The sequence below is a fragment of the Montipora foliosa genome, chromosome 9 (genome assembly GCF_036669935.1).
Source record: "Montipora foliosa isolate CH-2021 chromosome 9, ASM3666993v2, whole genome shotgun sequence".
NCBI lineage: Eukaryota > Metazoa > Cnidaria > Anthozoa > Scleractinia > Acroporidae > Montipora > Montipora foliosa.
In genome coordinates this window covers 45,673,576-45,688,575 of record NC_090877.1, presented here as the reverse complement: position 1 = coordinate 45,688,575, position 15,000 = coordinate 45,673,576, and the positions used below count along the sequence as shown (strand labels likewise).

Genomic DNA, 15,000 nt, shown 5'->3' with positions numbered 1-15,000 from the left:
TGATCTTTGATGGTTTGAAAACATTAAGAGAGCTCAGCAAGAAAAAAAAAACAACAACTCAAAAAAGATGGGCATAGCAGTCGTGAATCCGAATAAATATATACCAGCAAGCGTTGCTTCCATGGTATTGATTTTTCTGTTATTGAACATTAAGGCATTCACGAGTTGTCAAAGAGAGAGGAGTTGCATACAAAATGTTCAGTGATCGATCAGTTGGAGAAAGTCAGCGATTTCATATTTTTTGGGTATTTTTTTTAGGGTAATTCTTGAAATGGTTTGCAACCAATCTCTAGAGACACAGACAACAATGCTGCAATGTACAAAGGCCGGTAGCGGAACAAAAGGAGGTAAAAATGTCGTCTCCGTCAGCCCTGTGTCTAATCGCAGGCTGTCAACAAAGATTAATCTCGGTCTCCCTCTGCTCTTTTGTCCATGTGTGGGCTCAAAAAGTACAAGGGCGTTAAGGATGATAACGATGAGCTTGACCATCTAGCCTCATTCTCCTCTAGATCTGTGCAACTTTGGAACTGACCTTTGGAAAGCTTCCATAGAACTCTGAGTTCCTCGTGCTCAAAACATACTGGTTGATAATAAGAGCCATCCGAAGCATTCTCGTGTAACATCCATCACTACTCTGCTGCCTTCACGGTGTCTGTCTCAATATCATCAGTCACAATATCATCAGTCGCAATATCATCAGCAAACCCTGCATCTGCAATTCTATGGGCCTTAATTAACTCTCCTGCTCTTTGCTGGTGTGACTGTAAATCCTGATTCAAGGTGCTTTTCCATCACAAGACGCATACAGTAGTCCACCACAATGATGAAAAGGTAGAATGCAAAGGTATCGCCTTGGAGTACTCCTGCAGACGATCTCGAAAAAATCTGTTTTTCCATCTGCAGTGAGGACGTGAACTCTGGTGTTCGTGTAGAGTAGAGAGTCGAGGTCCACAATCTTCTAAGGAATTCCATACTCTCCATAGGCCTGTAGAATTTTCATGAGGCACTTTCTGTCCACAGAATCAAAGGCCTTCCTAAAATCAATAAAGACCATGACAGCAGGAAGGTTCTGGCTCCCTCTAAGATCTTCCTTAGCATTAGTACTTTCTCAATGTCAGGTTGAACGCCAATGAAAATCTTCCTGTTCAGGGTTTTAGTAACCAGCAATGTTAGACAGATTGCTCTGTAGTTGTTGGTGTCAGTGAAATCTTCTTTTTTCGGGTCTGAAATAATTTCGGATTATTTCACGTAGTTAGGCAAAAAAGTGTGTTTCAACATTCCAGTAGTAACATTGACATGAACGGTGTGGATGTTTGTGCCTTGGAGAGAAAATTGAAAGTTAACATTATCGACAGGTGCTCCTCCTCGTACCCTTAAATATGGTAATTTCACCTCGATGTCATGCTTTCCCGACTCGGGTTGGTCGAAGCATGGTTGGCGCTAACCAGCGTTAAATACCATGGAAACCTATAGGTTTTGATACCTCTTAACCAATAGTTAGCGCTAACCAGGCTTCGAGCAATCTTCCACAGGACGACAAGCGCAAAGGAATTTACCACTGAAAATGTAAAAAGGACTTGCAGGGCAAGTAGAGCCATTGTTTTTGCTCATTAACATTATTGTTTCGCTGTGTTCTCGTAGTCGTCGTCCTTGGTTATTTGAGCTTCCTATCATTATTTCTATGTCACCGGTGTTTCGAGAACTCTTTACTGTTGAAAGGTAATCTTGGAAAACGAAAGACACCTCAACAATTTTGTTTTGTTCTCTTTTCCATTTGGTTTTCTCGGGGCAACTTTTACAGATAGCTTCTCGTTCAATTAACTACCTTTGGTTTAGGTATACAGCTCTTTTTGTATCTTCTAAGGTTGGCCTGTCAACAATGTGATAATCACACGCCAAATGTCACCTGCCAAGCGAAACGCAACTACGTAGCGTTATTATTTTTACACGTCTTTGTTACAGCTAGCTACTATTCAGAAAATGTTCACTTTTAGAAAGCTTTCTTCTGAGTTGGCCTGGTATACCACAAAATAGAGTTGCATATTAATTAATACGGAATATGTTGCAATATTTAAAGGCTACTTTTGCAATCAGATTAGCTAGAAGGCTATGAAATAACAACCAATGAACAAAGTAGCATTGAAAAGAAAGAGGGACGGGCTTAAAGCACCGCCCAATACATAACAACTTACGCGGACTAGTGGCAAAAGTAATTTAAAACTTGTACAAGTGCAGCTGTAAAGTTTCGGTTGGTAATAACCATATAGTGTCAAGAAAAAGTAAATTAAACCTGTGTAAAAGTCTTTTGTGTGTACATAAAAGAGGACATCTTTTCTGTCACACCAGTTAAAACATTCTTAAGGAAAAACGTAGTGGCTTGGCATACCAAACACCTTTCTCCAAACTACTGACTACAAAGCGGTACTCAGTATAATTACATAAACTATGTGCAGTCAGGCCGTGATGGAAGAGATTTCTTTGAAGGGGCCAAGAAGACCAAGGACAACCTGGTAACCCAGAGATCTCCAGGGGCAACCCGTTCTCGCCATTGCATTCGCGATTATCCAGAATTGTTAATTCCCTATTATCGTGAATTTAGAAAACTGAAAGCTTGGTATGGCTTATGGGAAACGGTCATATATTGTTTGAAAAGACAACCTAAGTAAATCGACATAGGACTCGAAACTGGGCATGTGGATTAACCCGTCACCTAACCACTCGACCACCACACCGCTAGCTGCTCAGAGACAATATTTTAAACACTTTTTGAAAGTGCTGTATGATCACTCGCCAACAAACAACATTAAACACTACAAAAGGTCGGTTTCCAAACTTAACGACAAAGCTAAACATTTTAAAATCAATGTTTAGCCCTAAATTATTAATCTAGCTTAGGCCTAATTACTCTTCAGCAGCGATATTCTATGATGGTTTTATTATTTTTTTTGGAAACGCGGTGTCTTGATCTTCAGTGGTAAAGCGAAAACAAACGGTTCCTATAGACATGCATGATAGAGTTCAAATTCAATCCACGGATATGATATATTATTCCCTTACCTAGTTACATTCTCTTCTACCAAAAGTCCTGGGACACAGAGTCCAAAATTTACGATAATAGTTAATTCAAATCAAATTAGCAATTCAGGATAATCGCGAATTCATGGGTGAGAACGTGTTGCCTGAAGTAATGGATCCTGGATGGAGAACGTGGCGTCAAGACTGGGGCAAGTACAGCTTCAAGTGTGATGGCTATTAAGAACTGGAAGGAGTGCGCCTTGAACGTAAAAGATGGCAAAGATAATGGCCTGATTAAGGTGAGCAACAGATTAACTTTTTGATGACAGAGACGACAGGCTCATATCATTGGTAAACAGTCGCTCGAGAAAGTTTCAATGTGCAAAACACAAGTGCAAATCGTTTCCAGAAAGAGGACATTTTTCGAGAAGTAAACGGATGTGTTAATCAACTGAAGGAGACTTTGATTTCTTCAGTTCAAGTTCTGTTTGCCACAGAAGGAAAGGAAAACTATTCGAGGTAAAAAAAAAAGAAACATTTTACAGCTGGTTTAAAATTTAAACGGATCACTTTTACTAAAACTTACATTGTATCCCTTATATTTATCTTTTCTGGGAGGTCTTTTTTTCTTTAAATTAGTGACATCAATAGAGCGAGTTTCGTAAAACCAAAGCCAAAGTAATTACTTTGGTCAATCAAAAAGGACGGAGGCAATCCAGTAAACCAATCAAAACTCAACGTAATTACACGTAACCGATACAAAGCGCGGGAAAATATGCACGCGCAAGCCACGATTGGTTTTGGTTTCACTTCTGATTGGTTGAAAAAGTGGGGCGGGAACTTTGAACCAATCACTGAGTGAAGCAATGCAAAACCAAAGCAATTCGCTAATTATTTTCGACACTCAATGGAAAACTGTTCTAATGATAATGATAATGACATTAACTGTTATAATGATAATGATAATGACATTAGGGACCCTACGAGTATGAGTTTTCCTTACTGAGCATGCGCACTTGGAATATTGTCGGCATCTAATCCATGCATAACCTTTACTAACGTGTCTAGCGCTACAAGGCACTAATTGGGGACACCTATAAAACAAATTACATCATCAAATTAGACTAATTACTGCTATAAAACATATAAAAAACCGGAGATTAACACTATTCAAGCTAAATACACTTTTACACAATAGAACTAATTGTATATTAAAATGTAAAACTAAATGCGTATATGAGCTCAGACGCTAAGATAAATAAGTAAATATGCGCACGCCCAGTTAACAGCAGCATAAGCGGCATTCCCTCCCACATCCTTCAAGAATTAATGTTATATCCTTTTTGCGTATCATTGTCCTAAAAGCTGCCAAAGTTCTAATATTTCTAATATTTATGCGCATGCTCAATAGGGAAAACTCGTACTCCTAGGCCTAGTCGTCCTCGTCCTCCGATTTAAAGGTCTCTACGACCACAACAACGACGACGATGATGATGATCCAGTCTCCACTTCTGGGATGTTGAAATTATCTCCTTAGAAACGTTTAAGTGTCTTTACTTTTATGGCGGCTCATACATTTATAATACAATTGATTTTATTCCACAGGATTGCGTGTTCACCAAGAAATTCTTTGATACAGCTTTTCGTATGGCCTGGGCTGGTGTATACTGTCCGAGTTTATGGCTGCACGAAATGCTGTAAACACTGGTACTTCACTTTTAACGGTGCTGAATACTCGGCTGAATCATTGCTCGGCTCCCCTCCTTATTGATGATCTCTTCCCCAAACTAACGATTATCTTTAATTCCTAATTTGCTTTGAATTTACTATTATCATCCATTTAGGACACTGTGCCCCAGGACTTGTCGTAGAAGAGAAAAATAAATAAGGAAAACAAAATCATATCAGTGGATTGGATCTGAACACAGAGTTTCAACTCAATGAGAACTGCTTCCTTCCGCTTCAATACTGAAGATCAAGACACCACGCTTTCAAAAATATTTAAGTCTCCCATAGAATATCATTGCTGAAGAGTAATTAGGCCTAAGATAGATTAATTAGGCCTCAGGCGTAAGTTTTGATTTTAAAATGTTTAGCTTTGTCGTGAAATTTGGTAACAGACCTTTTGCAGTATTAACTATACTTTGTTGCCCATTGATAATACAGCATTATCAAATAGTGTTAAAATATTGTCCCTGAGCATCTGGTGGTGTGGTGGTCAAGTGGTTAGGTGACATGTCATTCAAAAATTCCAGGTTCGAGTCCTATATCCATACACTCGGGTTGTCTTTTAAAATAAAATAATCATTTCCTTTAATCCACATTCTGATCAGCTTGCAAACTTCTAAATTAACGATAATTCGCTATTTTCGCAAATCCCATAAACAATGGATATCCATTTCACTGAAGCATGATAGAATCCCAAGTGTAATTAACTTGTATTGCTTTTATGCAAACACCCACCCCCCCCCCCCCCTCCAAAAAAAAAAAACATATTGCATTATGGGAATAGGACAGTAGTTTATAGTAAATTCTGAGCAAATAAGGAACTAACGATAACCGCTAATTCAGAGATAGAGAATGGATCATTCTCGTTCCCAGATCCCATCGTTTTCTTTCTCGTGCGAAGGCCCTGCCGCCTAAGGGAAACGATAGCATCTGGGAACAAAAATGGAAAATATGTGAGCACTGAAAATAAAACTTTTGCCACTAAGGTGGACAAGTATCTCGAAAGTTAATGTTTCTTGTCCGAAGTCCATCCTTGTTTCTTTATACTGATCTATTTTTATGCTATGAGACTCACTGAACTCAACTGGCTTTTATGAATTGTTTGTAGGCGCTGGGACTTTGGTCTCAAGGGCGTGAACTCGTTAAATACTCAAAGAATTTTTCTTGTCCAAAGATCATTGGACTCAGTCATACTGATCTATTTTAATGCTAGGAAAGGCTGAACCCAAGTCACTCTTCTGAGTTGTTTGTGAGCGTCGGGTCGTCTACAGCGATTTGTTTGATTGAGAAGGTACGAAAATTAAGGAAACGTACACTCACAGGTAGTCTCAGGTATGACGTTTTGTATCTCTTGTTTTTGAGTGTTTCTGAGGAGCTCTAACTCACCTCAGTTATAACATCGTCTTTTTCTCGAAACAGCCTTGCTTGTCGTTTGCTTCAGAAGCACGGAATCGATAGTGTTTGCATAACGTAGTATCACGTGGATAATTCTCGTGGGCTACCGAAACTGCAATTTATCGTTTTCCTAATGCGAAGGATCATGATTTAACATGTAAGACTTATGACTAGCCGACAAGGCTCTTTTGAGAGTCAGACACTTGAGAACATTAACCTAAAAATAAACGGAACATGCGCGTTGCTGCCAGATTAAGAACTCTGCAAAGGTTTTCGATTACGTCAGACAGAAGTGGTGTCCGTGTCCCGCTGCTAGCGTGTAACACCTGATCAAACACAAGCACCGCGCGTGCTTTGATGTTCAGACAGCAAATCTACTCCAGTTCACATTCATTTTCAAGGCAAGTTGTTCTTTAGGAGCTTTTACTCCTCGATCAATGATAACACCTGAAGTCAGCTGACTTCCTGTCGAAAAACATCGTATTCTTTCATTGTTGGCGAGAGATTGCGCAATTTCTTCTTCCATACTTCTTTCATTTTATTTTATTTATTTTATTAACTTTGCCAGTCAAGCTGGCAGAGCGCCACAACAGCTTGCGCCAATTACTGTGGCCCCTTTTTTTACCCTCCCAACCATGATACACAACAGAAGACAGGCCACAACACCGGGAACTACGTGCCCTACTCTTAACGACAAGTGTGTGGGTTCTTTTACGTCCCACAGGATTATTAACATTGAAGGTTTGTGAGACGGGACCTCCGGCTTATCGTCTTTATCCGAGAAGACTTGAAAGTCTAACCATTAGCAGATGTAGTTACAAAGGCAGCACTTTCTCCTCAGTTATTTAAAGACCCTGAGTGTTGGTCCGGCCGGAATTGAACTCGCGACCTTCCGCGTGACAGCCCGGTGCTCAACCAACTGAGCCACCGGTGCGCGGTGCGCTCACTTGTCAGATTAAAAAAATAAAGACACATTTGAAAGCCTTTGATAGGCTAATTAAGAACGGCGCCTATTAATTCAAAGGTATTTTTGCCCCGATTTATGATTATACAGGAGATGAAGATCTTAACAAGTTCCATTGAAATCCAAAAGGAAAATTGGGGGTAACCACGTATTTTTCCAAGATAATTCATGAATAATATTTGCAAAAAGCTTTAAAATACTAAGCAATGTATGGCGTTCTTTCTCAAATTGAAGCTTGATTATCCCTCAAAAATGCATGGTTACCCCCAATTTTCTTTTTGGATAACAAGAATACTTACTAAGATCTTCTTTCTCCGGATAGTTTCAAACCGCGCAAAAATATCCCTGTATTAGTGAGCATCACCTATAGGAAACCCGAGTATCTCGAGATGCGCAGAACGTATGCGCAATAACAGTGCAAGGCACCGTCCTTAACAGTATATGCCAGAAGAAATGTTTTGTTTTTTTTTTTGGTATATTAACTTAAAGCTTTCTTCATAGCTGTATAATCTACAGGCTCAATATGAATTCACATAATGACCACCTCCCAGATGGCTTGATAGCTCAACTGGTAGAGTACTACTCTAGTAGCGCACAGGTTGGGTTCGAATCCCATTCAAGCGTGAACTTTTCAGGCTTTAACTTATGTCGCTGCGATGATCAATATTTCACTAGCAATCTTTAAAGCTGGTCAGACGCTCAGATGAAAATGCAGCCTATGCATGAAGAAGCAACCCATACCCTGTGATGATGCAAGTGATCAGCTTGCAGCATATTTCAGTTAAAAGAGCAAGTGCAGCGCATTAACTCGGTCATGGGATCGAATCCCTTTCTAGGCCTGGATTTTTCAAGCTTACTTGCAACTGTTTAAGGTTTTCACTAGTTAACTGTGATGATCTTCCTTCATTTGTTGCTCCTTCTGCAGTTCAAATATATAACATTTGATATTATTCTAAAAATCATTTCATCGATCTCTTTCAGAATACAACTTGAACTCCCAACTGAAGGTCATGACTCCTTAAGTGTAAAATGCACATTGCAGCGTGCCCTTGGATAAATAAATTGCACTTTCGGAAAGACTATAAACCCTTTATTAGAGCTGCATGTTACGCAAAGACAACTTGAATCTCCTGGGCCAGAAAACAAAACCCAGCTCAGTTGACAGTTATGGAAAAAAACACTATCAAGTTGTTGGACTACGACACGTACGCAATGCGTGCCTGCGTGACTTTTTGTTAAAATATCCCGTATCTCGTCAATTCTCCCCCCCCCCCCCTCCCAAATATCCCGTACCCCTATAATTTGTTATCTAAATATCCCGTATCCTGATAACCCCCAAAAGGGCTTCGTTGTTTGCATTCACAAATTTCGTAACATTAATAATAAGAGTTTTTACAACAAACAACTTCAAATTAAATTACAGATTTATCTTTCTGGTAATCTCTCGCCATTCTCTGAAGCTTACCCTTAGCTGAAGTTCACTGTAACTGGACAATTTGTGTTAACTGTTTTTGCGCATCCCACGGATACGCCCTTATAGGCGTCTTGTTAATGTTAGATCAGAACCAGAAGCAGTTGCAAGAAAACTTGAAAAAATGCATCCAGGCCTTGAATGCGGATTCGATCCCATTACCGTAATTTTGTGCTAGACTTGCTTTGACAAACTGAAATATCCTCAATCAGCTAGGATCTGGTCGGTTGCAAGTTCAAGTTACATAGCAGGTGAATGCTGAAATGATTTCAAGAATACTTGCGTGTTATTGAATTATGGAATGGACATGAAATGAAAGTTGGAAAAAAATATTTCTGTATGTCATTCCATTTAGCGGAGGTTGCGTGGTCATGTGTTTAGGGCGTCGGGTTTGCATGCGGCTTCCCCAGGTTCAAATCTCGTTCTAACCTCTGGCATGGATTTGTTTCCGGTTGTTCCAGGTTCAACTCTACCAAGCCTTGTAAATAGTCTACTGATTGCCTCCTTTGGGTATCCATCCCCACCAAAATTCAAACTTGTTGTTCTTAAGTCCAATCCTTCAATTCGAGCATTCTCTTTTGCAATTTAAACTCGCAGTTGTTAAATTCAGACAAACAATGACGTATTGAATGTCTGATGTTTAAATTGCCAAATTGAATAAACAAAAGAATAAAGAGAACATAACAATACCTAATCAACAACGCCTAATCAGAATAACATTGAATTGGTTCTTTTGTCTTCTACCACTTTGGTCCGGTACATGGACTACTTAAGGTTTGGGCTTAAAAACAACAAGTTTGAATTTTGGCGGGGATGGATACCTATAGCCTCCTGCCAGTTGGGGTTGTTAATCATGTTTCTGTTAAGTTTGAATTGTTTCTTTTAGGTTATTAAAAATGGTGTGATTGTGAACAGCTTGATGGCCAAGTGCACTTCCACAATAAACAAAGCATTTCCTTTTTGTTTTTTTTGTTTTTTTTTACATAACACTATATCGCTATACTCTCAAAGGGAAAAAAATATGGGAAAATTGAAATTATCGCAACCATTGCAGATGCGGGTAATGCAAAACGTCTATTTGGATCTTACTTCAATTTGCTCTTTTCCCACAGACTATCAGACAGAAGAAATAACCTCTATTGTCATCAAAATGTCTTGGATCTTGCTGACGCTACTTTTCATGTCACTTCCGTATAAGAGTTTTGCAGCGGGGGATAACAATACTGGTGGCCCGTCTTGCAATGACAACGTAAGCGAATAATTATACCAACTAAACCATTTTGAATGAAATAAAAACAAACATTATGACATGATCATAATGTCATTTTTTCTCAAGGCTTGTCATAGCTGAATTAAATGCCAATTTAAGTTTCTCAGGTGGATTGTGGGGCGTGGACATTCTCTGACAACCAGTGCAGCCAATAAAAAAAGAATAGTTCGGATAACAGCAAGTTCAGCATATCGTACGTTCCTTCTCGCCTTCGTTCTCATCGTGTTAAAATCCTGAAGCTTTCCCAGTGCACTACAAGAAATGTTTTGGCGACTTCACACAGCCATGCTAAACTTACTTCCACTTTCTCTAGATCGCAAACTCAAAGACTTGGTCTTTTTTTTAATAAATGCCTTTACTGTAGTACTGATTTAGATGTCCTGAACTACGTATTTATTGTTTGTTACGGTCGCACAAGACAAAGTACTAAAATTCCTTTAATCTACGCACTCCTCTTTGCAAAACATCTACTTCACGGGCCGTACTTTAAAAGAATAGTTAATTTAAAACGGAACCTCCCCTAATTAAAAATAAGAAGACAACTTTAAACCACAGAACATAATGTGTACAATCCAAATTGTTCAAACTTTTTCCAATTAAGGCTTTTGTACCTGAAAAAAATTAATTTCAAAAACGCTTGCTTTGGCTTTCAAATTTTCCGGGTGCGGTCATCTCGAATAATTGTGACGTGTCGTGGTTGCGTTATTGTTTCAGAACAAACGCTCGTTGTGTCAGAACAATAGGGCAACCACGCATGTCACAATTATTCAAGATGGCAGCGCCCAGGAAGTTTGAAAGCCAAAGTAAGCGTTTTTGAAATTCATTTCATTCAGATACAAACGCTTTAATTGGAAAAAGTTTGAAAAATTTTAATTGTAAACATTATATTCTGCGGTTTAAGGTTACTTTTCTGTTTTAATGGAGGTTTCCTTTAAACTATGGAACTATGTTGGTAAGCTCGCACCCCCAACCAGTTTTCCCTCGCCTACTGCCGTTTTAACGTTTTGTCCACAAATTCAATGAAATCAATTACCCCTGCACGTGCACGCGAGTCCCTACGTTCCCATGCCACTCTAGATTTTTTTTTTCAAAGGAATGTTTGGATATTTATTTCATTTTAATTTTGGTCTTATTCTAGGGGTGGTGCCTCGCATGGGACGTTAGTCCCGTTGCACCTCTCCCTTTTGGGTTTTGCTTCTTTCTTTTTTTTTTTTTAATTTGCTTTTCGTCGTTTCGTGTGTATATTATATGTTATAAGAGAAGTACCCAATAAAGCTAGCAGAAAAAAAAAAACTCCTAACTGCTAACGTTTGAATTTATGGTGGGCTTTAGCTCTTGGATATACAATGTTTCTTTTATTCAGTACACACACATCAAGTTAATATAAACTGCATTTTTTTAAAAATGTTTATCCCTGCTGTTTGTATGTTATTCTTAAATGGAAAGGTTTCTTCAGCTGTAACATCAAGCTAATGTGCTTATAATTTTGAGAGTAATCAATCAACAGATAGATAAAGATATCAGTAAGTTTTGTTTTGCTTTCCGATCCAGCAAGTCTCGTCGATTTGCCGCTGTGGTATTCCCGGTATGCATGGCAAGCCTGGATCCCCAGGATTCCCAGGCCGCGATGGACGGGACGGCCGTGACGGGTTAAAAGGGGATCAGGGACAAACTGGAGCGGCTGGTGTCCAGGGTCCTCCCGGTCAAAAAGGAGAGCGAGGAGAGACTGAGGCAAGTGGAGCTTCAGGTGTGATGCCCTTCAAGAACTGGAAGGAGTGTGCCTGGAAAAACGACGATGCCAGAGGTAATGGCCTGATTAAGGTGAGCTGAGCAACGGAATACAGAAACCATTAGTCTGTAAGCAATGCAAGCTGTAGTGTTTGAGAGTTTTGAAGCAAGTAACCGTGGACAATCTTCCTGTCGGTGTGCGTTGGATCAGTGGCTTGTGCTGATCGTCGTAATTGCAAGTTGAGAAGCTAAATATTTTGAGGAACAGCCGATACAACGTAGATTTGATTTTAGTGGTGTACTGTATTTCGGCTGGCCAAACCAGCCTTCTTCAGGTACAATGAGAGCTTCTAAGTACATATATATAGTAAATGGATGTTGACGAAATACTGGAAGAATGTGATAAAATATGGTAGTTACAACAAATTGGAATTCAAATACTAAGAGTAACGGAAAAATAACGGAAGTGACTGTAAATAATAATAATAAATAAACGTTTCTTCGTGGATATTAAGACCGTTGGGATCAGTTATCCTGCCTTTTGAAATAAAAAAAAAGCTTCCCTGGCCTTACGGATAGAACCTCTGTTCGAAAATATTTTTTCGATAGAAATTAATTGCATGTCCTTAGAAATGTTGTGAGGAGAGGAGACTGGGTAAATGTTCTGCGCCTATAGTAGGTTTGGATTTAGTGTTAGCGTTATCTAAAATGCGGCGTTGTTAATTAAAACGGTCTTTTTAAAGGTCGTTTAGTTTCTCCTATGTACTTTAGATGGCATCTGTTACATTGAATCATGTAGATTAGGTTTTAGTTTAGCAAGTTATGTGGGAATTAATGGAGCGTGTTTCGCCGGTAGAGGAGAATGTGTAGTTGGTTATTCCATAGAAAACATAAGGACCGGTAGCACAGTTTAGATGGTAGATGTAGGAAAGCAGTTTTGCAGCGGTCAGAGGAAAGAAGTAGATTGTAGATTCATTACGTTGAAGATGGAAGGAAGTGATGGATTATAGGTCGTTATGAAAGGTATGCGTCCAGTTTAACTTTGTTTATCTGTTTAGCTTGTAGGGTATGTATGCGTGGAATATCCGCGGAGCGTTGTATTTGTTTAATAACAAAGTCGCGTTTGTAACCTCCTTTCATAACGTATGTCGTTAGTTCAGTAGTGCGAATCTTGAACGTTTCGTCTGTAGAACAAATTCGTCGTAGGCGGAGTGTTAGGCTGAAAGGGATGGCTTTTTTGTGTGTAGAGGATAACAAGAAGAATAAATTAAATGTTAGTGATTGTCCGCGTAGGTTTCGTGTATAGGTCTGTATTTATGCTTCCGTCCCTAGTAGGTGGGACGTTAACGTTAAGGAAACGAACATTGGTCGGAGAGTGTTAGCTGGTGAATTTTATGGTAGGGTTAATGCTAATGAGATATAGTCGATGAACATTTTTAGGTTTTCGGGACTTTCAGTCTAGATCATGAAAATGTCATCGATGTATCTCAACCAAGTATGGGGTTGAAATGAGGCGTCCTTAAATCATTTTTTTCGAAATACCCAAGGAAAAGGTAAGCAAAAGAGTGGGCTATTTTAGTGCCCATAGCTGTGCGGTCTATTTGAAGGTAGTGGCTATCATTAAAAGTGAAGTTATTCATGGTGAGAATCACGCGGATGAGGTCGCAAATAGTGCCAGTAGGGATGATGGTGTTGTGAGAATCAGTGCGTAAAAAATGATCACAAGCATTAATACCTTCATTATGTGGAATATTGGTGTATAAAGATGAGACGTCAAGTGTTACTAATAATGAATTAGAGGGTAATTTGCCAATGGTAAGGAGTTTATTGAGAAAATCATAAGTGTCTTTAACATAAGATGGTAGCTTGTGGACAAGAGGTTGAAGATGGTGGTCAACAAAATGGGATATGCGTTCATTGGGATGACTATTGGATGAAACAATGGGGCGTCCTGGGTTACCGGGCTTGTGTACTTTGGGAAGGATGTAAAAACGGGCCGGGTTTTACGTTAGGTTGTATGAGGTATTGTTTTGTCTTCTCGTCAATGAGGTCGTCAGTGTATATTCTGTTTACGTATATGATTCAATGTAACAGATGCCATCTACAGTACATAGGAAAAACGTAACGACGTTTAAAAGACCGTTTTAATGAACACCGCCGCACTTTAGATAACGCTAATACCAAATCCAAAACTACTATGGTCGTAGAACATTTCTTCTCCTCTCCCCACAACATTTCTAAGGACATGCAATTAATTCCTATCGCAAAAATATTTTCCAACAGAGACTCGATCCGTAAGGCCAGGGAAGCTTTTCTTAATTTGAAAAGGCAGAATAATTGATCCCAACGGTCTTAATATCCAAGAAGAAACGTATTAAACTTCAGTTTATTATTTACAGTCACTTTCGTTATTTTTCCGTTGCTCTTAGTATTTGACTTCAAATTTGTTGTAACTACCATACTTTATCACATTCTTCCAGTATTACGTCAACATCCATTTACTATATAATTATATGTACATGGAAGCAATCCAATGTAAAATCCCATTGTACCTGAAGAAGGCTGGTTTGGCCAGCTGAAATATAGTACACCACTAAAATCAAATCTACGTTGTATCGGCTCTTGCTCAAAATATCTAGCTTTTAGTGTTTGGCTTTCGCATTCAAGCACTACTCTCTTTCTTTGTAATGAAGTTCTAAATCTAATAACATTTTTCCGCAAAGGTAATAAACTCTTAAGAGTGACATTAGGCCTTAAAAGTATTGACGTCATGCTAGCGTCATTAAGAACTGTATGGAATGCGCATGGAACGTGAACGATGGCAAAGATAATGATCTGATTATGAATAGAATCAAATTGTTTTTTGGATAGCAGGGAAGACAAGCCTATATCGTTGGTAAACAGTCGCTCAAGAAAGTTCAGTTTTAATGTGTAAAACACATGCACTTGCCATTTCCTGGAAGAGGACATTTCTCGTGAAGTAAACCGATGTGTTAATCTGCTTAGGAGAATTAAATTTCTTCATTTGAATAAATAATGTTCGATAGATCAAACTATTGAGTATTTTCCACAGAGAGAAAAGGAAACTATTCCAGGTAAAATCTTTGATTCCGAACTTTCTTGAAATTTAGAGGGATTTGTTGTGGCTAAAACTTACACTTCAGGGTTTGTTTGGTGATCCCTTATTTTTATTTTTTCTGGAATTTCATTTTTTCCAAATGCTTTGCATAATTATATTAGCGCAACTAATAATCATAATAAAATGATAATAGAAATATTACTATAGTGATTTATTACCGACTTCTGGGAGCTGAAATTATCTCTACTTTTATGGCCGCTCATACATTTAATATAAGACGATTTTTATTACACAGGATTGCGTGTTCACCAAGAACTTCTCTGATACAGCTCTTCGTGTGGCCTGGACTG

General features: G+C 38.8%; 1 protein-coding gene across 1 annotated transcript in view; it reads left to right on the top strand.

The window, feature by feature from the left end:
- Positions 1-11,430: 11,430 nt before the first annotated feature.
- Positions 11,431-15,000, top strand: part of LOC137970628 (collagen triple helix repeat-containing protein 1-like) — a 3,958-nt gene continuing 388 nt past the window's right edge. Inside the window, exons 1-2 of the mRNA XM_068817155.1 lie at positions 11,431-11,664; positions 14,946-15,000. The exon at positions 14,946-15,000 is cut by the window's right edge and continues 388 nt beyond it. Of these exons, the coding sequence (XP_068673256.1) occupies positions 11,431-11,664; positions 14,946-15,000 (289 nt within the window). The remainder of the gene's footprint in view (positions 11,665-14,945) is intronic.